Source organism: Cyprinodon tularosa, unplaced genomic scaffold (genome assembly GCF_016077235.1).
Source record: "Cyprinodon tularosa strain WSP-4 unplaced genomic scaffold, ASM1607723v1 ctg463, whole genome shotgun sequence".
NCBI lineage: Eukaryota > Metazoa > Chordata > Actinopteri > Cyprinodontiformes > Cyprinodontidae > Cyprinodon > Cyprinodon tularosa.
Window position 1 is genome coordinate 406,307 of NW_024039189.1, and position 24,382 is coordinate 430,688.

General features: G+C 37.5%; 2 protein-coding genes across 2 annotated transcripts in view; both read right to left on the minus strand.

Annotated features, from left to right (window-relative positions):
- Positions 1 to 11,668: 11,668 nt before the first annotated feature.
- sp5a (Sp5 transcription factor a) lies at positions 11,669 to 14,352 on the minus strand. The gene is made up of 2 exons (XM_038301232.1): positions 13,974 to 14,352; positions 11,669 to 13,585 (listed from the first exon to the last, which is right to left on the minus strand). Exons 1-2 carry the CDS (start codon positions 14,022 to 14,024, stop codon positions 12,521 to 12,523), a joined length of 1,116 nt encoding a protein of 371 aa, XP_038157160.1. The 5' UTR covers positions 14,025 to 14,352; the 3' UTR covers positions 11,669 to 12,520.
- Positions 14,353 to 21,637: 7,285 nt separating this feature from the next.
- Positions 21,638 to 24,382, minus strand: part of myo3b (myosin IIIB) — a 113,246-nt gene continuing 110,501 nt past the window's right edge. Inside the window, exon 37 of the mRNA XM_038301181.1 lies at positions 21,638 to 21,788. Within this exon, the coding sequence (XP_038157109.1) occupies positions 21,747 to 21,788 (42 nt within the window). The 3' untranslated portion in view covers positions 21,638 to 21,746. The remainder of the gene's footprint in view (positions 21,789 to 24,382) is intronic.

The window sequence follows — 24,382 nt, forward strand, 5'->3', positions numbered from 1 at the left end:
TTAGTGGCATTAGATTTAATCTACTGAGAAAGAGATTCAAGAGTATTACAAACTGGAGATCCAAGGACTAAGAAGCAAAGCCCTGGTATTTCTGCATTAGAAGTAAAGGAAGTAAAGATTTAGCCATAGTCTTTATTCTTAATGACACCATCAATGACTACATGGAATAGGACTCCTTTCTTTCAAGTGGAAAATGTATCTGGTAGTCATCAAAATAAAGCTAAAAGGTGCATTTGTTAGCTCTTAAAATGGAGCCCAGGAGAGGTAGATGCATAAAAAAATCCCAGAAGCCCTAGAAACAAGCCCTGTGGGACACCACAGGAAATGGAAAAATACTTGGAAATATCCTTTGTGTGAATAATCCAAACCAGTCAGAGCAGTGACTTATTACCACGACATTTCAAAACAAGATTTGAAATGTAGTTATAAATATGCATAAAACTAGATTACACAATGCTATGCAGCTAAAATGCCATTAAAAGTCCAGGTCAATGCAAATTCAGTGCTGTGGTGTGAATAAAAAAAACAGAATACCTCTTTTTAATCTGAAATCTGCACTGTTACATGTTTCCTACTATTTCGAACAACATTCTAGAACAACAATAATAAGAGAAACAGCCTAAGTGATCAGAGTGCATCAATAAGATGACCTTAGTGTCATGGTTTTGGTTCTGTTTAAGTTTTCTTTTGAGTTTTCATTAGTTTTAGTTGCATTATGTGTTATTCTACTTGTTTTTGGTTGTATTTGAATTCTTATGTATTTCCTGTTTACCTTCTGTATCCCTCTTGTGTCAGTGTCCTTCTCCTAGCTCCCGTCTAGATTCTTCTGTCCACACCTGCTCCCAATCTGCTGATTAGCCTGGTCTTCTTCTTCTTCTTCTAGCCTTTTGATTAGTGTTTTTAGTGTTTTTGGATGGTTTTACAAACGCTCTTTTTATAGGAGGAGTTTCCCAAAACAGAAGAAATAAGCCAAAGGCCCGGCTTTTACATTTTTAAAACAGCGGAGCAAAGATGGCCATTTACCTGTCCCGCAGAGACAGACTGCAGGAAGGACCTCACCTTGATGCCGTGGCTCTGTGGAAGTGCAACGTAAAAGCCAGAATGAGGCTGGGCACCTCCACGGGTTTTGAACTTGACATTTTGGTCACTGTTGGTTTGGGGTTTTCTGTCTGGGATGGGATTCTTTTTGCAGCTTCAGCATAAGTTATTTTAAACTCTAATTTCACTTTTCTTATCTCTTCAGATCTTTTGCTCACTTCACAACCATGATACGCAGCATTATGTTCCTTCCCACACTCTCCATACTCATGCTCTCCAGCACACCTTCCACATCTTTGTTTTCCTTTACATACAGCTGCTATATGACCAAATGTTTGGCCTTCATAACATCTCAGAGTCGGAGGATTGTTCATCTTTACTTTGTAGCTCATATATCCAAGGAAAACTTTGCTCAGTAACCACTCTTTTCAAATTTGATTAACACATATAAGCTATCACACCTTTCTCCATTTCTTGTTGTTTTTAACCATTTCACTTCTTTTACTTTTGCACCACTTATGTTTTCCAGATTTTCTTTATCAGTTACTTTTAGAGGCACTCCTCCAATGACTCCCCTGCTAATCCTTTTGTTCTCGAGCAAACTGCACTGAGCTCCTTTCCCCTCAATCTTGTTCATCTGTATGGCTTTACCTTTTTGAGCGCTGTCTCTGCAGTTGATTAACAGGTCTCCACTATACAGTATTTTAGCTCTTTGGACTTCTCCTACAAGTTTGTTTATTGTTTTTGTTAACTGCACCAGATTCCAATCTGCAAGAGAGTCTCCCTGAATAACTAGTTTGAATATGACTTTGTAATCATTTAGTTTTTCCATGGAACTTCTACTAGATTGTTCATCACTTGATTGTTTCAAACTGGACTTCCCTTCAATTAATCTCTGCTTTTCCCACTTTTTCTCATTTTTTGATGCTACTCTCTTCCTTTTTTTTTTTTTTTTTTCCTCTTCCAATCTTCTTTGTTTTCACTAGTAACCCGCCCCATGCACATCTTAATCCAACAGCCGGCCACAGCAGCTTCTTCTTCTTCTCAACCGTAGCGTCTCTGCACCGATTAGCCTGGTCTCTGTTCAGTCTCCCATTTATACTTCTCCTCTTAAGTTACTGTTTGCTGGATCCTCGTTGCTTCTCTGCCCTGTTTTAACTGACATCTCCTGGATTTTGGTTTTCTGTATTTTGTTTGTGGACTTTTGCTTCTGTTACCTCAAATCCTGCATTAAATCTACAAGAAACACATCAGCTTCAGTCTCTGCATTTGGGTCCTCTTCAAACCTGACACTGAGGGCTAAATGCAATCAGGTCATGGCATTTATTAGCATGAACTTGGTCTGGTTAATGATATATGTGATTGTAGAACTCATCCATTTCCATTCAAATGTTATTTGAAAGTCAAAACTCTCATTAGACTTTTTTGGATGACATCTATAGATGGAAAACTAGCACTTATTTATCTTTTTAACTACTAACAGGGAAGGGATAATTTTTCATCAATGCCTAGGAAATGAGAGTGTTTAGATGGTAATTATAAAACTGATATCAGCCTGTAAAGACAAAGATGGTCTTTGTTCAATAAAATGAAGACAAAGAGCAGAGTATCAACGTTTTTGAACCCTGATTACTTCAAGAAAAAAACCTTTTCCCTTGTCCCTGTTGTTGCATTGTTTGCTTTTTGCTAGCACAACAAGCAGAAATGTAAATCCTTATCTGCATCAAAAGATATTATATATTCAATGAAGACAGAGAGAGTGAGAGACAGAGAAGGCTTGGTATAAAGACACTTGCGTGTTTTAATTACATTTTAATCACTGCAGTGATGTATAAAACATGAAGCCCAGCGTGAGACCCGGCTCTCTCTGACCCCTTACACACACATTCTCAGTCAAGGCTTGCCATTTTAATCAGAACTAGCATGAAATTTCTTCTTTATCAAAACACTTTTATAAGTCCTGATACACAACGTGAAAACCAAATCCAATTTAACCATTTTTCATGCTTTAAACACCCATTACCACTTTTCCTTGAGAGCCAATTAATATGGACAAAAGAACAATCCTTGAATTTTCCCATAAAAAATGTAATTAGATAAAAATTACTGAGAAAGATCAGATGAGTTATTTAAGACCAAGAAATAAACCCAGACATCTCAGTGAAGTTATTGAGCAATAACATTGAAGAATGGGGATTATTTGCTCCTCTACCTCTAATTTGCTTCTGTTTAGGTTTGTAGATGAGATGCAGCATTGAGTCCTCTTCTGGCTGAGTTTGTTGTTCTGGATATCAAGGTGAAAAAAACAGCTTTGTTCCTTTTCAGCAATGGAGATATTCCCGGCAAGCTTCCAAATACAGTGATCAACATGATAAAATGTAATTTTGAACCCTTGATTTAATTTGATTGGATAAATTGAGGGTTTAACAAATTAAATTAAACCCTTGACTGGTTGGGTGATTTAAACAGCTGCAATTGATGGCAAGGGGGCATTGGTTTCAATAAAATGTCTCAGTTTGGGGTTAAGACAAAATAAAATCTTTATTCCCCGTTATAATAAAACAAGTGTTCCAACAACAGGTCTGTCCTCAGCCTCTTCATCTCTGAAGTTCTGGCTGGTCTTCAATGCGCAGAAACTAAATTGCTGGTGGATTTCTGCAGACCAGCAGGACACCAGTGACCAACCAAGGAACTGATGTTGAGGTAATGAGTCAGGGTGATCCTGGAGTTCTTTATTTTGACTGCGCAGGCATCACTCATCTTAGGTTTAGACAACCTTTATTGTCATTTTGTATACACTCTGTGTATATAAAACAAAATAGCATTTAGTACAGCTTTTTAGACAGTAAATTAACATTTCCATTCCATAAGGTGCAGCAGTGATCAAATGTAAACAGTGTGGGAGGAAAAACATGGTGCAAAAAGCGCATTGATATGTAAGTTCAGATCATTTATATATATGGTGCAAATATACAGTATTTTTGGTTTGGCTTTATCAGTGAGATGCAAAGTCTGTGACATTTTGAGTTTTTTTTTTTTTTTTTTCAACATTTCAGCAGTCTGATGGCAGTGGGGGAGAAACTGCAGAATCAGTTGGATGATATAACGGGCTCGGGACTCACACTGCTGGGATGAAATGTGTTTAAAGCTGAAGTCTGTAAGTTTTTAAAAATCACTTTTTTGACATATTGGCTAAAACTGTCCCTATGCCCAGACAGCAGTACATGTGATATGTAACCTGTGAAAAAAAACTGCTTCAATTGGTCCCGCATACTGCCTGTATTTCAATCTGGAAAGAATAATTCCGGGACGGGTCAAAACAACCAATCACAGCCAGAGGAGCGTCTGATGGAGTGTCAATCACCCGCCCCCCCCCCCCCCCCCCCCCCCTTCACCGCTTAACCTGCCGCTGCCGCCCCCGCAGTCAGGAGGACGCGCGTGGAAGTCATGGCGGAGCGACAGCCAACAGCGAAAGAGCAACTGCCCTTACTGCCCCTGCCGACAACTGCTTACACGTCAAACTTCGGTATAACGAGCATCTTATATCTAGCTGCTTGGAGGTGAGTGTTATCGCTCTTACCGGTTCACACTCTATGCCTCGTACGCTGCTTGGACGCTTCTGGTCGCATGCGGTAGCCGCGCAGATGCTGTGAGAGGGGTGGAGCTTGGAGGTGGGGCATGAGTGAAGCAGAGAGGGTGGGGAAGTGGCGTGAAACCTGTTTTTCTTCAGATTTTCAGTCGAAGTCTGCTCTCTTCTCAATGTTACAGACTGCAGCTTTAATGGAGGGAAGGAGCCCCGATAATCCTCTCAGCTGCTCTCACCACTCTTCTCACTTTCTTCCAGTCTGAGGCGCTGCAGCCTCCACACCACACAGTGGGACAGCTGGTCAGAATGCTCTTTAATGTGCTTCTGTAGAAAGTAATCAGGATAGATGGGGGCAGGAGGGCTCTCCTCATCCACTAGAAGAAGTACATGCGCTTTTGTGACCTTTTGACTAGTGAGGTGGTGTTTACAGTCCAGGTGAGGTGTCTGTGAGTAGGTATTTGGTGCTGCTGACCACCTCTACAGCTGAGTTGTTGATGAGCAGTGGGACGTGGTTAGGGCAATTCTTCCTGAAGTGGATGATGATCTCCTTCGTCTTCTACACATTCAGGATTCAGGCTGTTATCTCTCCACAAGCCCAACCAGTTGCTCCACCTCCTCTCTGTAGTCCTGATCGTTGTCCCTGTTGAGGCACACCACCGTCGTGTCATCTGCAAACCAGGAAGTGATTGGTGCGGATGTAGTCGTGTGTCATCAGAGTGAAAAAATAAACAGCAGAGATGCTAACCACAGTAAACTCTCTGAGCAGATAGAAGGCTCTGCAGTTTACAGTCCAGACACTTTGGAATTCTTGTACAAAGCTCTCATGGTCATGAGAAAGAGAAACTTTCCGGTAAAAGAAAATTTAAAAAAAAGTAATATATAGAGACAAGAATAAAATTCAAAAGATAAAATATAAGGAGGTAAAATGACAATACAGTAATGGTGCTTGGATAAACTGAATAGTTTTTTCTACATTTTTCATTTATCTTTCTTCAATATATTTAAGATTTAGGCTTCAGGAAGTGGTTGATTTGAAGAGTCTGTTGATGAAAAACACATGCAACCTATTCCCCCATTCCTGACATCTCCACAGCTTCATATTGTAAGTTGTCTACTTCAGAAGATAATATTGAGCAATAACTATCATGATCAAGTTTTTAACAAATTCCCAAAGAATTAACATATACAGCAGTGGAAGTATTTTCCTAATTGCATTCTGTTATGGGTTACTTAAATGTTTTCAAATAAAAGGTTTGTGGCATTAACTTATATAGCCTCTTTAGAAGTCAGTTCACAGTCTTTAAAACCACTTTATTGATTATTAAGTTTGGCTAATTCTTTGCATAATTATTGGAATTCAGCTACATTGGATGGTTTAGTTCTTATTAGTAATCCATACTCTGTCACTTCTATTTCTTTAGGTAGCCTTGCTGATGGACTGGGATAATTCCCTGTCTTATAGCCCAACCAAATTTTAGCATAACAATGGTTGGACATTATTCTCAATTTCATTGTCTTCATTTTCTAGTAGAGAGCTAAATTTATAGTTTCCTCTGAGTACTGAGGCAGCAAAGCTGTCCTAGACGATCACACTGCCACCACCATGCTTGTTGTCCTCTTTCTGTTATGCTCTGTTAGTTTACTCCAAATTAAAAGAAACACATGCTACAAAGTCCCATACTTGTCTCATAAGTCCAAAGAATATTTTCTCAAAAGGTTTTGAGGAACTGTAAAATGCATCATTGTGATATTCTGGGTCAGCACCTGTATTTCAAGTGGGCTGGTACGCAACGATATGTAGTACCATCTCTTTTAAATTTTACCTTACTGCATATAGGAACCTTTTTGAAGTGTAGGGCACGTGCCAGGACTTTTGTCCGTACCTCTATCCAGCATTAAATGATCATGGCTATCATGTAAACATGGCTCCAAAAGGACTCACTCACCAAAACAAACTGGAGCTGAGCTTAATGACAACAGCAGAACAGAGGATTCCCCCACTACACAAGAAAATGGAAGTCTGACCTGCAAAAACCCCTATGACATCACTTCCGATAAACAATAAGATCAGATACAGTGCCAAAGAAATGGCCTGGAGCATAAATACTCTGTGGTGCCTTCTTCTTCTCTTTATTTAGCTAAATAATTTCAAAATATACTAAAGAGAAAAAGAGAAGAAATAAAAGCATTTAACTGATTTTGCTCCTATAATGGTGCACACACTTCCACAAAAAATAACTGTATTTTACCTATCATGGAGGAAAATTAGCCAAAGCAGACTTTAACTGGGATTAAAATGAGGAAAGACCATTTAGATCCTCAGTCTTTACTTTTTGAAGGCTGAACATTGAATCATTTATCATTAGTCTTTTGCATTCATATTTTTTTGTTTTATTTACTTATGTCTTTAATCACTTTTTAAGAAGTTTAATGTTTCTTTGATCGTGGATATGTCAGGCAAGACATAGAGTGGGATTACTCAAAAAGCATTTATTTAAAAACTGATGTATCAGAGTAGCAGCGGCTAGGGTGTCTATCACTGGAAACTCTGCAGAAAGGAAACACAGGTTAGTTAGGATGTAAATATAACAGAGGAAGATTATGAATGTAATCTGGTTTACAAGTTCAGTCCGTGCCCAGAGAACATGGTAGAATCCAATGGGTGGGCTACCAACAAGATGTGGCGGGCACTGTCCAGAGTGTCCCAGATGCTGCAGCCATGGAAAACAAACAGGAGTCCGAAGCCAGGTTAGACAACCAGATCCGAACAGTGGATATAAGGCAGGACAGGATCAGATAATTAGAAACACTAAGGAACGCTAAAAACACTTTCACCACAGGCTGGAGAAAAATTATCTGGCCCTGGTGACTGGGAGCAAGCAGTATAAATGGAGACAGGAGCAGGTGGATCAGATGAGCAGTAGAGAGAAATTGTTCTGAGTAGACAGGTGAATGAAATGAATAATTAAACCAGTCATCAGCGCCACAAACATGACAGGATAAGTGCATGGGAAATCCTTCTTCACTATGTTTTTTTTTTTTGACCATAGGGGGAAAAAGAGCTCCAAACATTATGCTTGTTTCTCTTCCTCTAACTGAGGAGAGGTGGGTAGGAGTTGGGACAGGGTGCAGCTGTCTCCAAAATGTATTAAGAAACAGTAGAAACGTCTGAAACAGAAAACCAAATAACATTCAAACAGCAGTGTAGATGAGGGCCAAAATATATAGAAACATGTTTCAATTTCATATAAAATAACTTACTGATGTTAAAAAGGTCTTTAATTTATCTGCATTCAGACGTTAACTCTGACAGCCCTAATTGCAAAGTTTTTTCAACATTTCTGTTGGTCAGCAGAGGCTGGAGAGAGGTTCATTTTCTAATTGAGCAAGTATTTCTGCATTGCTTATGTCCTTAAATATGTAGATATTATGATTATTATCATTGTGATATTTAAAAGAAAAACTATTCTTGCCTCAATCAGTAGCTACTTGGTTTCCCCACAGTGTGTGAGGCATGTGGGGGGAAAACTGACGCCAGGTAAAATAATAGGGTTAATAATATGGCCTTAGTGGCATAAGTTGTTCAGGCCAGGCCAAATACTGAAAAAAGTATATTTTACAGAAGGAGACCATAATGAGCTTATTGAAATCTTATGAAAAAGTTATCACTTCTATATGTTTGTAAAGATATTTCGTTCTATATCTGTTTTTTATGTTTTTATTTACGTGTTAACAACATAAGGCCTGAAGTTAAAAAATAAAAGTGGATTTATGACACTTTAAAATCGTCTCTTATAGGTTTAATTATTTTCGGACTAATTTCTGCACAGAAACTATTGATCGATGGACAGATCCATAACAAATATTACCCATGTTTCTGTTGCATATTTGTATGCAAGTGTTACTGTGCCTGGCCTTCCAGTCCAACAAAAGTTCACATCATTCAAAAAAGAAAAAAGATTATTAAAATAATTCATAATTACATCTTTTTTCTGTTTGCATTGAATCTTACTCTGGGTCACTGGAGTACCGGAGCCTTCTGGTTTTATAATGTCATTGACTTTTATTTTTTCTTATCGACTCTTGAATTTCTTTAGATCAGACCATGTGATGTGTTCCTTTAGTGTTCCTCAACTTACTACTGCACTGGAAAAGACAGTATGCAGAAGAAGTAGTAAATTACGGCATACCTTTACTGATGCTTTCAAGCAGGCAAAATAAAATATTTGACTTCTTTTAAAGTAGCATGGCAATATTAATTTTGAGCCCATGAAGTGCTTCAAATTGCCCCTGAAGATAAGCTTTTAGGAATTGGTTGTATAACTCAGAGACGTTTAGGAGGCACCATGCAAAGGCATGGGTGTAAAATATACAGTGTAAATCAGAGTTCAGCTTTTTTGTGTTTTTCTTTACTATTTCTCAAAAATGTCAACATCAGCTGTAAAATGTTCACTTAACATCTGGTGAAACAGTTTATTTTTTATTTTTTTTTAAAAAAAGGAAAATTCTTAAATGTTGTAAGGTGCTGGTGAGTACGCCAAAAACTTATGGGCAAAAGGTGCCTTTGCAAGTTGCCTTCTATTAAACAACTAATTTAAATGTAATTTTGCTCTAAACACTTAAGCTTATAGGAGTCGAGTCAGAGGCAGATGTCTCAGCAAATGAATCACAGAAACATTTTCTGGCGTTGGATCGGAGAACTCAGTTATACATTTTAAACATGAAACCTGTTTTTAAATGTTGTTTTTTGTGTTTTAATGTTTTTGTTATATTTTACCCAAATAATCTTAAAACTACACAAATCTGCTTTCTGTTTCCAATTCATTCAGATTCAAGAACAAAATGAGAAAAATTAAACAAGGTGAAAACTGTAGTTTGAGTTCTGATGGGCTAGAGGGTTTTTTTTTTATTTAGAAGACTAAAAAATGTATTTATTTCTAAAATATATATTATTGCCAATCATCAAATGTGAATAAATAAATAAAAAATTCAATTTAATTTGTTCCAATTGAAAGAAGATTAAGGATTTATTTATACCAAGGGGGTATCATGGTTCAAATAGAGGAAATGACCACTATTTGGCAACAAGTAAAAGATTTCAGTTACATTTAGATAGCTGCGGGACGTCGGAAAAAAAGTAAAAACCTCTATAATTGATTTGTTTTTTCGGAGTTCTAAAGCACATAGTGCCAACACCATTAACAGCAAAACTTTACAATTTCCAGCACAGTTAAAAATATATATAATTCCTCTCTATTAGACAATGAAGTAAAAACCAAAAGTTTTGTGAGGAGATGGTCTGACTGCGTTAAACTTTACAATCCCTACACAATTCTGGACTTTTTAGCTTGAAAAACATATTCATGCTGTGTCGTTCTTGTTCCTTTCATATCACTTCAACTTATGTTAGTGGAAAAATGAAATTGTTAGATTAATTTAAAGACGTTGAACTTAACTCAAAGCTTTTGTGATGACTGTTCATGCAGGTACCGGTAAAAGCATATTAACATGTTAGAACCTATAAATCAGCAGTAACTGAAAGCAACAATAAAATCAGGATCATTTATATTAATTAATCAGCTAATTGATAAGGAAAATTTACAAAAAAATTTGTTTTACCATTACTGTTAAAGAAAGGCTCATAACCAATCTGAACAACAGTGAAAATAGCAAAGATAATATATTAAAAAATACAAATCCAGTATGGACAAACTAGTTTAAATTGAAGAGTAGGATCATTATTTGCATTAATATCATCCACTATCAAGACTCATCGACTAAATTGCAGAGTTTTTTTTTTTTTTTTTGCGTGAAAATACGATTAGATTAAAAACATATTTCTCTAGGTAATAATTCACTGTTATCATAAAGCCTAGTCTTTTATTTGTAAATTTTCAAAAATGTCTTTGCACCATTGAGCAAACTGACAAAAGGGGTCACTGTTGAGGCAAGTAAAAAAAAAATAAGAAAAGGTAGCTGAAACTTTCCTGAATGACAGCTTTCAGCCTGACAATTTCATTGATGTGAAATGAGACAGACATGACAGCAGAAGGACTTATTTACTGAATGACTGCAGCAGGCGTATGAATCGCTGACTGATCATTTGAATCTCTTAAATATAAAGGATTTAATCGCTTCTCCTTTGCGCCACTTACTATCCTGGATTGAAGAACTTTTGTATCAGAAAATAAATATTTTGATATAAAAAAGAGGTTATAGATGATAAAACACTGGAATTTTTATTTAAGAAATAGATGACCGCCTTGTTCAAAACAGAGACAACCCTAAAAATAAGAGTCATAAAACCTCCTTGTGTTACTAAAGGATATTTGAACCAAACTTCTGTCATTAAGGACCCGTGATTGATATCTTTGGCCAACTCTATGAAATAAATCCAGTTATTTTTGGTCTCATCCTCTGCCAATAATAATTCCTCAAAAATTAAACATATTGACCTTTAAACGGCTGTTAATACAACATTAGAGGGTGTTGTAAGAAAAATTTAACAATCCGCTTTAAAACAGACTTTGCACTTTATGAAGTAAATACTATTGCAAAACAGAAACTATTCTTCATGCATTTCTGAAAAACCTCAAGGAGTCAGTCTGCTGCATCACATTCTCACCTCTTAAAGCTGTATGTCCATATTAAAATATATGGTTCTAATAGATCAAATAAAAAAAAGGATCTTTATTAGATTTTGGTTTCATTCTAAATTTAAGCTTTTTTTCACAACATTTTAAGGAAAAATTAATAAAATTATTTGTGTTTGTTGAGAAATAACCAAAATAGAAGCAACAAATCAAAATTGTATTTTCCTTGGGCTTTAATCTACAGGAAATAACACTAAAAAATAAAATGACAGTGCTTTTTATGTTTATTTTATCCTATTTATTTTTATCCTATGAAATAATTTGGAAATGGATAAAACATTTTTTAATTTTTGCATTTTTGACAAGGGCAACAATTTTGCAGCTTATGCAGCTGTTTAGATCATATTTGATATAACTGGAGCAAACTGAATAAACTGTCCTTAGATGAGGGGAAAATATTATAACTTTTATTCTCACACAGTATTTGGGGTCATGTCAACAATAGCAGATCTTTTCAATAGCATGCTTTAAAAAAACAAAAAAAACACCTCCATATGGAGCAAGAAACAAACACTTTCATTCAACAAAAGCTATTAAATAGAATTTACAGGGGAGTGAAATCTTCCACCGAAGACAATGAATCAAAACACAAGTCGTAAAACTTGTCTTTTCTGTGATGTGATATAAACAGTGAATAATCCAAACTTGTTCGATCTTCCCAAAATGAACTCGTTAAACTTTATACACACACCGAGCAAAGACCAGCAAAGTTAAGAACTACAGTCAGGATATAAGAAATCAACCCGAAATGTTCGAATATCCTTCCAAAAATGCACCTTAATATGCACTTTGAACTAATGACTGACTGTATTGCACTATGTTATAGAATTTCTACTGCTTGAATTGACTAGAAGGTGTGTTGAGCCTCAAAGAGTGCTGGTCAGTTCACTCCCTTACCATTTTTGTCATTTCGAACCTACAACCGACAGCTGATGATTTCAATTAACTGCTCATTTTCTACTTAAGGTCATTTATAACCTAATTTATGATTTATTAAGAGGAAATTAGATAAAAAGGTTAGTTTTCATAAGAGCTTATTGATCTTTAAAGATCAGTAGATAATCTATTTTCCAAAAATAATACTGTAAGTCAAGTATGTGCATTGTTATAATAGAGTATCTCTGCAATTTCTAATAAAGAAAAAAAATAAATGTCAAGGAACTTTTAAGCAGATGATCAGCTCTACAGTATGTAGGTACGAAATGGCAAAGCCTAGGTACGAAATTGGGCAAAGTGATCAGTGTTACAACATACTCCTGGTGTCCTCTCTCTTGACATGATCAAGTGTCTTCTCGTGGCACTTGCTCCTCTTATTCTGGTGCGTTTTGACGTGTTTGGCAAGGTGGTCGCTCCTCATGAACCTCTTGCAGCAGTCCGGACACACAAAGCGCTTTTCTCCCGTGTGAGTCCTCAGGTGTCTCTGCAGCTCGTCCGACCTGGTGAAGCTCTTGCCGCAGAACAGCCAGTTGCACACGAACGGCCGCTCCCCGGAGTGCCACCTCAGGTGCGCCTTAAGGTGAGACGTTTTTCCGTACACCTTCCCGCAGCCCGGTATGTGACAGATGTGCTGCTTCTTCTTGCCGGGCTCGTCGCTGGAGGTGGAGGACTGACAGTTAGGGCACCTGCACCGTCTGCACCTCCGCGCCGTGGCGAGAGGGGATTTGGTGTGCAGCAAGGCGGCGATTTGCGTCTGGTATTGCGCAAAGTCCGTGTGCCCAAGCACCAAACCTCTCTGCAGCTGGAAGCGGTGGGGACCAAGAGAGGAAGAGTGGCTGACGTGGTTCCCTTGTTGCAGGCTCCACCACGGGATGTCCTCCCCGGGGTTTGGAGATAACTGTCTCTGCGGCTGGTGAACCAGGCCGGACGGTCCCGTCACGAAACCCGGCATCTGGGGCGGGATGGGCCCCGGAGCTGCGTAGCTGACGGCAGGGACGTATGTGGGGGGGCAGGTGGACTGAAGGGACTGCATGGAGCAAGGTAACATCTTAACTGGGGAGAAGTCATAGGGGTAAGAGGGATCCGCCGGAGGGGTGAGGGGCAGTTCGTGATGGGAGCTAAAGGAGCTCTGGATGTGCGCAGAGAGCTGAGGCTTGGAGGATAGTCCGAAAGTTGAGCTGCTCTGGGGGCTCCCTTCGTTAGTCCACGGGTGAAATAAACGCGAAGGCGAGCCCAGAGTGGGATCGTAAGGAACTTGGAGGAAATCAGCGTGGTTGGATCCGTGGTGGTGTCCTATCCGGTTACAGGTTGCGGCCAGGAGCGCCAGAGGAGAGTGCTTACAGTTCTCTGGAGAGGAGTTTGGAGTGCGATCCTGGACGACAGAAACACAACCAAAACAAAGTTCATACATAAAACTGCCAATAAACAACCCGACAGTCAACGTTCACAAATATAGAACTTTAATAGGAAATAATGAGATGAAAATGAAACTAAAAAACAGGAATAATTCAGATTTGCACGCGCATCCTGGACGCGTAAAACAAAAAACATCATTCAACACGTTCTGCTTAATAAAACAGTTTTACCTTCAACTTCTACCTTAAAAACGACCATAATCTTAATTTCTTTTTTATAGGAAAGGTGGAAAGGTGAAGGAAACCGCTCACTTTTACATTTTTCAACTTCTTTTGAAAAAAATAAAATAAAAGTAATAATGTAAAACGTCTCCCTCAAAGTGAACAGAAAAGTTGCGCACAAACCTGGAGGAAAGCTTGCAGTGTTTCATTCCGCAGAACAGCCACCGCTGCCATGGTGCGCGTCCTCCTCCACCCGATGCAAACTAATAAGAAATAAACGCGCTAATTTTGACCAAATGTGGCAAAAAAAGAAAAAAAAAAGAAAGAAAAATTGGTTCTTGTCGGGGCAGGTCTTCACTCTCCTGTACCTCCTCTCTCCGATATATCCTCAGTCTATCTGAAGAGTGAGGGATCACTTCTTAGAATTTGATAAGGACTTTGGTGGGCCGCCAGCCAGTCAGAAATAAGATTTATTACTTTGAAGTTTGCCGCTGCCCAATCATCAAAGAATGGCGGCTCTTTGAGAGGGGAAAGCAAATCCTTTGAATCCACAAAGCTCCTATGGTGTGTTTGTTGGTCTGGATAAAGGAGCTGATTATTAGGGGGGCTGGGAAGGGAGGAGATAAAGGCGGGACAATTAATGAAGTAATCACTATGTGGGAAATGTATATACACAAATAATTGGATTTTCTTGATCAAAGACCTCCATGCCGCCTGGAGACCCTGGTATTGGATGCTGTAGTCATCTGATCCTCTTTTTGTAATTAAGGATTTGTAGCAGAACCTTATGTGACAATGTGACATTGTTATCTCTGGAGATCTCCAAGAGCGTTTTTTTTTTTTTTTTGGCTGCCTTGTTTGATGGAGGGAGAGACCAAAATCAAGTGACTCAACATGAAGTTCTCATCTCTGAAGAATCTGCGTCTCTTTTACATTCCTCATTTTAATTCAGATTTCTTTTTGTTGTGGCTTTGAACCACAGCTTGGCATTAAACACTTAATTATATCCTCTCTGAAGTATTATTTTTTTCAATCATCTATTTATCAGACGCTAATTCGAATTTAGATTTTTTTTCCCCTCCATCCTAATTAAACAATGAAATTTGGACAAACTACAGAAGCCCACATCACTAAGTCAGGTTCACATCCCCTTACACAGCCAGAACTGATAGGGACCCATATTAGCAGCATTACCATGTGTATTTGAGCCCTGAATGATTTTTATTTTAATGTTTTGGCTAGATAGGTAGTTAGTTTGATAACATTTGTTCTCAGATAATCTGTATGCCTAAATCATTTGGTAAGCCTGTATGGGTCTTAAATAGATAATAAGTGAAACAGTTAAAATAGCCTAGATCAAGTCCATATTTTTGTGAAGCTGTCCTATTATACATATACAAAAAGGTGGAACAATGTTCCCACAGGTGTCCTCATCTGAGGTCCCTTATTGAACCCATTTCCTTCCTGCAGGGCCCATTCTGAGATACTTAATTTCTCTGGATTGTTTTAAGGTATGAACTATTTTTTGTCTGTAATGTATATAAATTTGAACAAAGTTAGCCCATAGAAGGGTCCTCACCAGTTTTACCAGCAGTCTTAGTCTGTCAACACAATGGGTCCAGTACCTGAGAAACATTGTGATTAACGCCCACTTAAGTATTAGCAAAATCCAAATGGGGGCCATGGCATGAAGGCAAAAAAGTTGAAAATAAATAACTTTTTCACTAACCTATAACAAAGAAAGTCAATGAAATGCATGTACAGAAAAAAGTAAATTAAGGACCAGCTCAAAAAAAAAAAAAAAATAAATAAATCAACGGGGGAAAAATAAATATAGGAAATATTAGTATAGAGTTTGTTGTTCCTATGTATTTCTGTTTCATTTTTAATATTAAGAATCAGGGATGTTGTTAGGATCTTAACATATTGTAGGATGGAAGCTTGTTTTTATATTTGTCAAATGTTTTATCAAAAGTTCACTAAAATAAAAGTATTTAATATTTAACCAGCAATGCAATTGAGAGCCGGTGGAACAAGTATGTTCAATTTATTTAAGCTAAAGGCTCTTATGTAGTTAGCCAATATTTATCGGGCCATTAAAAGTAGAAATTGGTTAAATATTTCAACCCAAAAGGTTTCATGATTGTTCTGTGTTAACTGATTGTGAGGTTCAGATGCAGATGCAGATATAAAATGTGTATCACAATTTGGATTTCCATAGTGAACTTCCCCGATGCTATTACTGATAACTCAAAAACCCATTAGAAAACCAAGTTAAAACCTGCGTAAGGTGGCCTTTGAAATTACTACCCATGCAGCTTTAGTAAAACTGTCATGAGGTCTAAAGGTTCTTCGGCTTTTCAATTTTTTAGTGTTTAAAGATTGAAATGAAAGCTGTCATTCTTTGCCTTTGAAGGGAAACACAGGTGTATTATTTAGGAAAGCCAATGTTCCACAAATCTATACAATACTATATTTGTTGTTTTGTTTCACAAAATTTAAAGAAATTAAAACTGTTCAGTGTCATGAGATAACATCCCAAAACTTTTGTAGCAGAAGTGGAGAATTGGAAGTTTGCAGTTTAGCTCTCTGATCTTTATCTAGCTTCCCTGCAGAAACAATCACTGTCCTCTCAACTAGTTTGGAGCAGCAGATTTTGAATTAGATCTGTTCCTTTGAAGGGATTAATGTTCCCAGTCCTCTCCCACGGCTTTACACACAGTCATGAGGAGGGGGGGATCCTGCTGGGTTTCACTGGAATTTGGTAAAACTACAATGCAAGTTGCAGAAGACATAGAAAAAAGGAAGATTAACATTGTTTACATCAAGCTATGGCATATCTAGTTTAACATGTGTTGAAAAAAAGATGCAATAAAGTCCCAGCATTGCCTCAATTGCATTCAATCTATCATTTGCAAACTTTTACAGTAGGTCTATGCCAGCAAAAAAAAAAAAAAAAAAAAAAAAAAGAAATCTGAGGGAAGCCCCTCTACAGTTATGGCTTGCTTAGTGTTTAGGACATAGTTGTACAAATCTATTTATTAGTGATTTATGTTATGGATAAATCCAAAGTTATTATTAACTGTAAATTAGATTGTTTATTTTCAACCATTATTTATGCTTATTCCTGTTTGAATGCACAATGCTTTGGTTTTATCATCATTTTTAAATGCAGTTGTAAATTATCATGAGATAAGAGGCTAAAGTCTTAAGCATGTCTTAATTTTTTGGTTTGAAAATAAACATGGACAACAATCAGATTTGCACGGGTTAAAGTATTGAAGATGACCACAAACAGAAAAGGATGAACCCTGTGAGGTGGGAATATGTAAGTTTATACATAAGCCTTTTAATTTTGGAAATGAAATAACACAGTGCAGTATGTGAAGATACAATTTCTTTTACAGTTTGAATGATGTGGTTTATGTTTAAGTCAAAGTCTGAAGAAAAGCCACAATTTTAATTAATTCTGCCAGATCAGCTCATTCTTGCAGTGTTTGTCATCAACTCAAATACAAAAACAAAAAATAAATTTTCTTTTTCTCACAAATTCTTCATCTGTTCCAAAAAATAGAATTTTTGATAGGAAAAAATCATGATTTTAATTCCTTCTATTAAGCAGAACTCAATACCTGGTGTTATATAATGGTTGTGCAGTCTTTGGCGTTGGCTTGACATCAGTGTCTTAGCCGTCTGAATAGACAGGTGTGGAAATGTCAAACCTGAAGAAACTATAGAAGCTCAACACCTTTTCTGAGTTCCACTGATCTCATTACTGTTTTAAAATGAAAAGTAATACACTAATATACAAGTCCTCATATTCATCAAAGGTTGTCAGTAGAAAGAGACAGAGATACTGAGGTCAAAACATTTTTCCATCTTTGAAATTTCTACATGCACAGCAACTCGTCAGTTTTTTTTTTTTTTTTTTTGCTTGGAGGTTTAAATGTCAGATAAATGTCTCATGTAGTAATCTGCTCTTTCATGTCTAACCAACTGTTAAAGCAGAGAGGGAACCCACTGAAAAGAAATAACAAACAAAACAGTTTTTGTTTGTTATCCATAAAATTGTACATGCAAATTCTTAATTCAGGACCCACTCCCTTTTATATCAGCTGTAAATGCAAGCAGATGGGACATGGGAGAAAACTTTTATTTGTAGGTGACAATTAGTTTATTTCTTCGAGCCATCAGCATTAATAAATATTACTTTCCTTTTAGATGTTTGGTTTACCCCTTTACATACTGCAAGATGTGCATGCAGCACTAAAGGAGTCTAGCTGGCTAGATTTATTTGGCTGAGCAGGACTTTAATAAAAAAACAGTCAGAAATATGCTGATATACTGTATGCTTGATATGTTGAATTTACTTCATCTTTTACCATGAAGGGGCTAGGCTGGAGTATTTCTCTTTAGTTTTATTTCATGCCTTTGTCAATCTTCTTCTGCTGCATTAAACAATATCATGAACATTAAGAACTTCCCCCAGCTGTAGCATGGGCTCTCAAATATTCCTTTTCCAATGCCAGAACTCTCCTTCTCAACTAGTTTGGATCAGGTGTCCTCAAGTTTTTCGTGTTTTGTTCAGAGCCGACACCCATTTCCATCAGTCTTATGAACCCACCATGCACTACAAACAATGGGCATAACACAACACAGAGATGCACAGTTGGTCAAGTTAATGCAAGAAGAGAACATCAAGAAAACTACAACTGAAATGGCACAAAAAACTGTGACTCCTTGCAAGAACAACAGATCTGTCAGAGAGGGTTGGAACAGACAATACACAGAGGACTGTGAATAATTATGGTGTGGTAAAGATTAAAATAATTATGAAGAGGAAGAACATTTTAAATGAAATCTGAATTATGTCATGCATTTATGTTCAGCTCATTTTAATACCATCACACAAAATGTTATGCAATCTAAATTATCTAAAAACAAAAGAAAATATTAAATAAATTCCCCCGAGTGCGACTTTTATGTATAAACTTAACTTTTCTGTAAAGTTTTGAAAACATTTGTTCTCTGGACAACTAACAGTCATCCATAAGTGTCTCCTTTATTAAAGAGTGTCAACTTTATTGTTTTTATAAAAAAAGCTATAAGGCGTTACATTTGCAGGTTGTCAGAAGCTACAGGGGGAAACAGCCAACTCTGCCTGGTTAAAGAGGACAAAATAAAAGCTTTTGCAAAATCCTGTATAGGCAGAAAACTTGCATCATCCACATTGTGAGACATGGTGGAGAAAAGAATCATGCAGTGGGGATGCTATTGCTCAGCATGGAGAGGAGCTAAACTAAGGAGGAACTCAGGAAAAAAGAAGGTCTAAGAGGCTGCAGAAAAGTGGACGCTGAGCAGGAGGTTCCCATCCCAGAGGAGACATATTCAGCCAGAGCTACAGTGGAATGTTTAGTCAGGGGTGCCCATTTTCTTGTCCTTAAGTGCTTCTGTTCTGCAACTTAAAGGTGCATCACTTCTCCATCACGCCGGAGTCAAATAAATGGTCTCATTACCCCCAGCCCTCTAGAGCTGGAAATCATGATGGTGAGGAAATTTCATCTGTTTGACTCGGGTGTGTTGAGAAAGCAGGAATCCAAATGTTGCACTTGACGATTGGATTGGGGCACCTCTGGTTAAGACATAAATTTAAATGGAAATCTGCAGCAATATTCAACAATTGGTTTCCTCCTCTTAACCCGATTGACCTTCAGCCTTTTGTCAATGAAGACAGCACAAAAATGTCAGTTTTTAAAAGTGCAAGAGTTCTGAAGACATACTATGACTTAGGACTTGTAGGTGGTGTTGAAAAGAAAATTGGTTAAAAAAAAAGTACAATGGAAATTTTTTTACATGCATGTCTTTAAAAAAAAACAAAAAAAAAAACTTTAATTTGTGATGTGATGACACTGTGATTAGTGTTACTGTCGTGAAGACAGGAAGCACCCAGGTTCAAATCCCGTCGATGGCCCTCTCTACATGGTGTTTGGGTGTTCTCTTTGTGCAGGTATGGATTCTTTTGGGTTAGTCAGTGGAGTGAATTTTGTTCCAGCAAAGAACTTAAGAGTTAAAGAGTAAGTTAGACATGTTCCAAAAGTTGACCCTTCAACCTACCTCTTTACTTCACCTTTCAGAGGAAGAACCGCTCCCTGAAGTGCGGAAAATGATACGTATCAACAGGCGCGCTGGAAGCTGTTTCAAGCGAGGGGGGCTGATGGCTGGGTTGGAAAACACATGACGTCATTATGTTGAGGGCTGTGGCTGACGTTTTTAACATAATATTGTAGGCCTATATTTGTCGCCAAAAACTGCCATTTAAAATGCATCGGAACAAAGCATGAACATTTTAAACTTTATTTCTTCTCTTTTAATCATTCAAAACAAACAACAGTTCCCAATCAACAGGATCAGGAATAAAACATGGCCTAAATTTAGCCTAAACTGAGCATTGAACGTCTTGAAAGTCCATTCGACTATGGATATGGGGAATGATTTCATATCTGAAACAAAACACACACACACAAAAAAAAATTTACTAATTTCATTTTTTATCACTAAATAGCTTAATACAGACATAAAATTTAGTGATATGCAGCCTTATTCTAGCGTAGACTTCTTCAGCCACAGGACTAAGACGAATAGGCACATAACGCTAAATGCGGCAGTATAGGGGAATTAAAACCATTTCTTACCCCGAAATAGTCAGAAATACGTTTCTGCTGCCTATTGCTAGCCATGCCTAAACGAATGTGAGGTGGCGGAAGCTTCTGGGGGAGTAGCCTAGTTTTTTATGAAATATTAAAATAATGAATCATTAGTTTATATCTTATACACAGCCCATCATTTTAATCGCATATCAAACATAGTCTTTTAAAAAATAAATACATAAATAATTTCATGTTTTTAAGTACAATATTATGTTACTCCACAGCCCCCCACCATGGGGGGCTGATGCTATGACGAGGGAGGCTGCAGCCCCCGCAGCACCCCCCTTCCCGTGCCACTGCGTATCAAGGTATTTTGAAGACATCTTAGAGAATTATGGACTCGAACAACATATCTAAAAATGTTTTATAAATAAATCAAAACCTAAAAAAAAATTGAAAAAAAACAAACCCTGAGAAGGTACCAAACTTCAAACATCTAGGTTACACTATTCCATAGATGTTGCGAATTACTCCCAAATATCAATTTTTGATTGAAGAGGTTTTTAAAGTAACTAAGGTTACCCCCTTTCTATGGAATTTGTCAAGTTCTTCACGGAATATATACAGAGCAGCAAAATAAACCAGGAACATTTAGTAGAAATAGTTGTTTCCAACTACAGTAATGCTGCTAAATTTTAAAACACTATTCAGACTTTAATTTATGTCTGTTATTTGTTCAGGACCTTGCCATGCTTTTAATGTTTAAATTCTGAGTCCTTCTATTTTTTTTCAACCACTAATGATGGTAGAAAGGAAATATCGGTTGTCAAAACAAATTCTGGACTTGCAATTAAATTGAAACAAATTTATCTCTATAGATAACTTCTACTCACAGTATAAACATGATCATGAGGTTAATTAGCCTCTCTAAATTAGCCTTAGAAGTGATTTGTGTGCAAATGTCTCTCTCTTGTGTTACAGACTGTGTATCGTGCCTCTTGTCCATTGATTGCTAAGGATAGGCAATTTCCCGCCTCATGTCACACTCCATAGACATCAGACATATGGAAAGTTTTGTTTATTATCTATACAATTATTTGTATATGACAAAAAAAATCCCATGACATGTATTGTGTCATGGGATGTACAGCCAGTTGTGTCAATGTGGCTGAAGGAGAAAGAGTAAAAGTTTAGGTGAGTAAAAATGTGTGAACAACACAAAAACAGGATTGCTTAAACATATTTATTTGGGTCATATAAAATAGAAGTACTTCTATAAATAAATAAAAATGTAGAAGTAGTTTAATCTTCAGATGTCGTTGGTTTCGGTTCTGCTGTAGAACAAGGCGACCTGAAAGAATCAGAACAGATAACAGCACCATTATATCAGTATTTCTGTTAGGCATCACATAAATCCTACAAATGGTGATAATTGTTTCCATTTTACAGCAACTTGATTAACACTTCTTCCTGTGATCCACAAAGGATCAGTGGGGAAGTGTGAAGATCTTGGCAGTCAGAGCAAACTGACAGCCAGGTCTTCACATTTGACAGAGTTGTGGGGCAACGCCACAACACGAGCCCTTCTCTAACTTTTTATATTCTCCGGACAGTTGCAGAAAAAAAAAAAAACAGGTTCCACATCTGTCTCATAGAAGAGATTTCAGAGGCTGTGAGAGTGAGTGTGTGGGAGAGACAGAGACGGGGGAGAAGAGGGGGAGAGATGCTCGAGGCTACTGGGTACTTGAGCCTCTATAATGGTGTCTCGTATGAGAAAACATCTGTGAATTTCCTCAGTGATCTACAACAAAGTATAACTCAGAGCAGTCACTCAGCAGACCTTTGAAGTCACTGTCTGACAGAAAGCTGCCATTGTTCGCAGCCCCCAACACACAGAAACTTCAACTTTGGTCTCACTAATTTTCCCTGCAATGCGATACTACTCCTCTACCCCCCATTCCCCGCTCTTCTGAACCTATGAAGCTGGGGATCTCTGCATAAGAGCAAACAGCAAAGCCTTGGCAATGTGCAGCATTGGCCCCGGGTCAAACGAAGGCGGGATAGGTCATTTTACCTCCTTCCAGCCCATCCTGGCTGCACTAATCCAGCCTTAAAGAGGAAATCTCTGCCCCCTCTGCGATGATGTACATGGTCCCTGCCTGTAGTGCTCTCTCAGGAAACATTACAATAACACAACATCACCTCCAAACTGAGATGTCACAGACAGAACAAGCATCGAACATTTAACTGCTGTCACTGGCTTCGAGCACAACACGCTGTTTAAAGTTCAATCATCATTTAGTGCCTCAGAATTACAACCACATATTTATTTGTAATTCATTATTATTTTATGTGATAGACATAATTGTTGTAAAAAAGATGAAAGGTGATACTTGGTTTTCAACAGCTGTTTGTGAGCACAATCTAAAAGGTGTGGCATGCATTTTTTTCAACCCACAAAGTACATACCTCTTGGAATTTTCTTTTATAGCGACTGTAAAATAATGTCTGTTGAGTATGTCTACCAGCTTTGCACATTTTGAAACAAAAGATTTCACCCATTCAACATTGCAAAAAATAAATAAATAAAACTCAAGCTGAGTCTAAATCGATGGGGAGCATCTGTGAATATCAGTTTTTAAGCCTTGCCACAGATTCTCAGTTGAATTTAGGTCTGGACTTTGACTAGGCCATTATTACACATAATTATGCATTGATTTAAACTAATGGCTTTAATACTTTCTATGGTCATTTTCACTTAGGTGAATACGAATGTTTTTAAATACCATCTATGCGGAAACCAAAATACAACAGGAGTTAATTTTTTGGTTAATGCAAAAATGTAGAGAAGTCCATTTAATGGACTGGTAGGATAAACGGGATACTTTCGATTAAAGATACCAAAGGACAAGAATCGCATTTTTTCTTCCTTTCTTTAGAACATATCGTGAATCTCCTCCAAACTTTTAAATCCATTTTACCTTTTCTTAACCTTTTATTTTTTCAATTATTTTTCTGATTATATGCCTGGAGAAGACCTTCTCTGAATAACCAGCGTCATTATTATGACCACTTGTGGAGCTATCAAGAGTGTTTTAGGTGCATGTTTACCTCATGGTTGTTCAGGATATAATATAACATTTTTGCATCAAAATCTTTTTTCTTGGTTGTGATGTGATTTTCTGAGAACATAAAATTAAAGTCTCCATTAGCTTTAAGCTACAAACATAAAATTAATAGAAAAAAAACAGATTGGATAAATCACTTTGTGCATCATATCAGGAATATGAGTTCTGATTGTTAAAACCCTGAAATAAGACATGTTTGATGATGTTGGAAGTTACAGAGATGCATGGGCTTATTTCAAGAACAAAGACTGATTTATAAAGAAGATAAATATGAAAATTTGTCCACTGTGCTTGACTTAAAGAATAAAAACTAAGTTCTGCTGATCACCGGGTGAAAATTGCAGCTCCATGCTGGCAGTGGCCAAAATGTGACAAGCTTTCTGTGATGCATCTCAAACCGAAACAAGGCCGTGGTAATTCTCACACTGTTACCGGTCCAGCATTTATTCAACGGCAGCTGGTCCCACCATCTGGGACAGCAAAGATGGGGCTAAAACAAAACAGGGTCACACCTTTAGCCATGCCAAGTCTGGTTGTGCCCCCATCAGGTATGCAAACTGAGAGAGGCTCATTTTAATTTCACGCTCTGATTTGTCAAAACCAATTCCAGCACCGGAGGCAGAAAACTTTAAGACAACACATTTCACGGTGCACAGCATCACAGACTACCCTGTTTGTGTGTGAACCTTTTGTTTTGCTTTATCCTTTTTAAAAGTGGGAGGAAACTGGTTCCAGGTCTATTTTACAAATGAAAAGGAGGCTGTAATTCTGACTAAAACATTTGGTCACCTCTAAGACCGAGCAGCCGGGAAGCAAC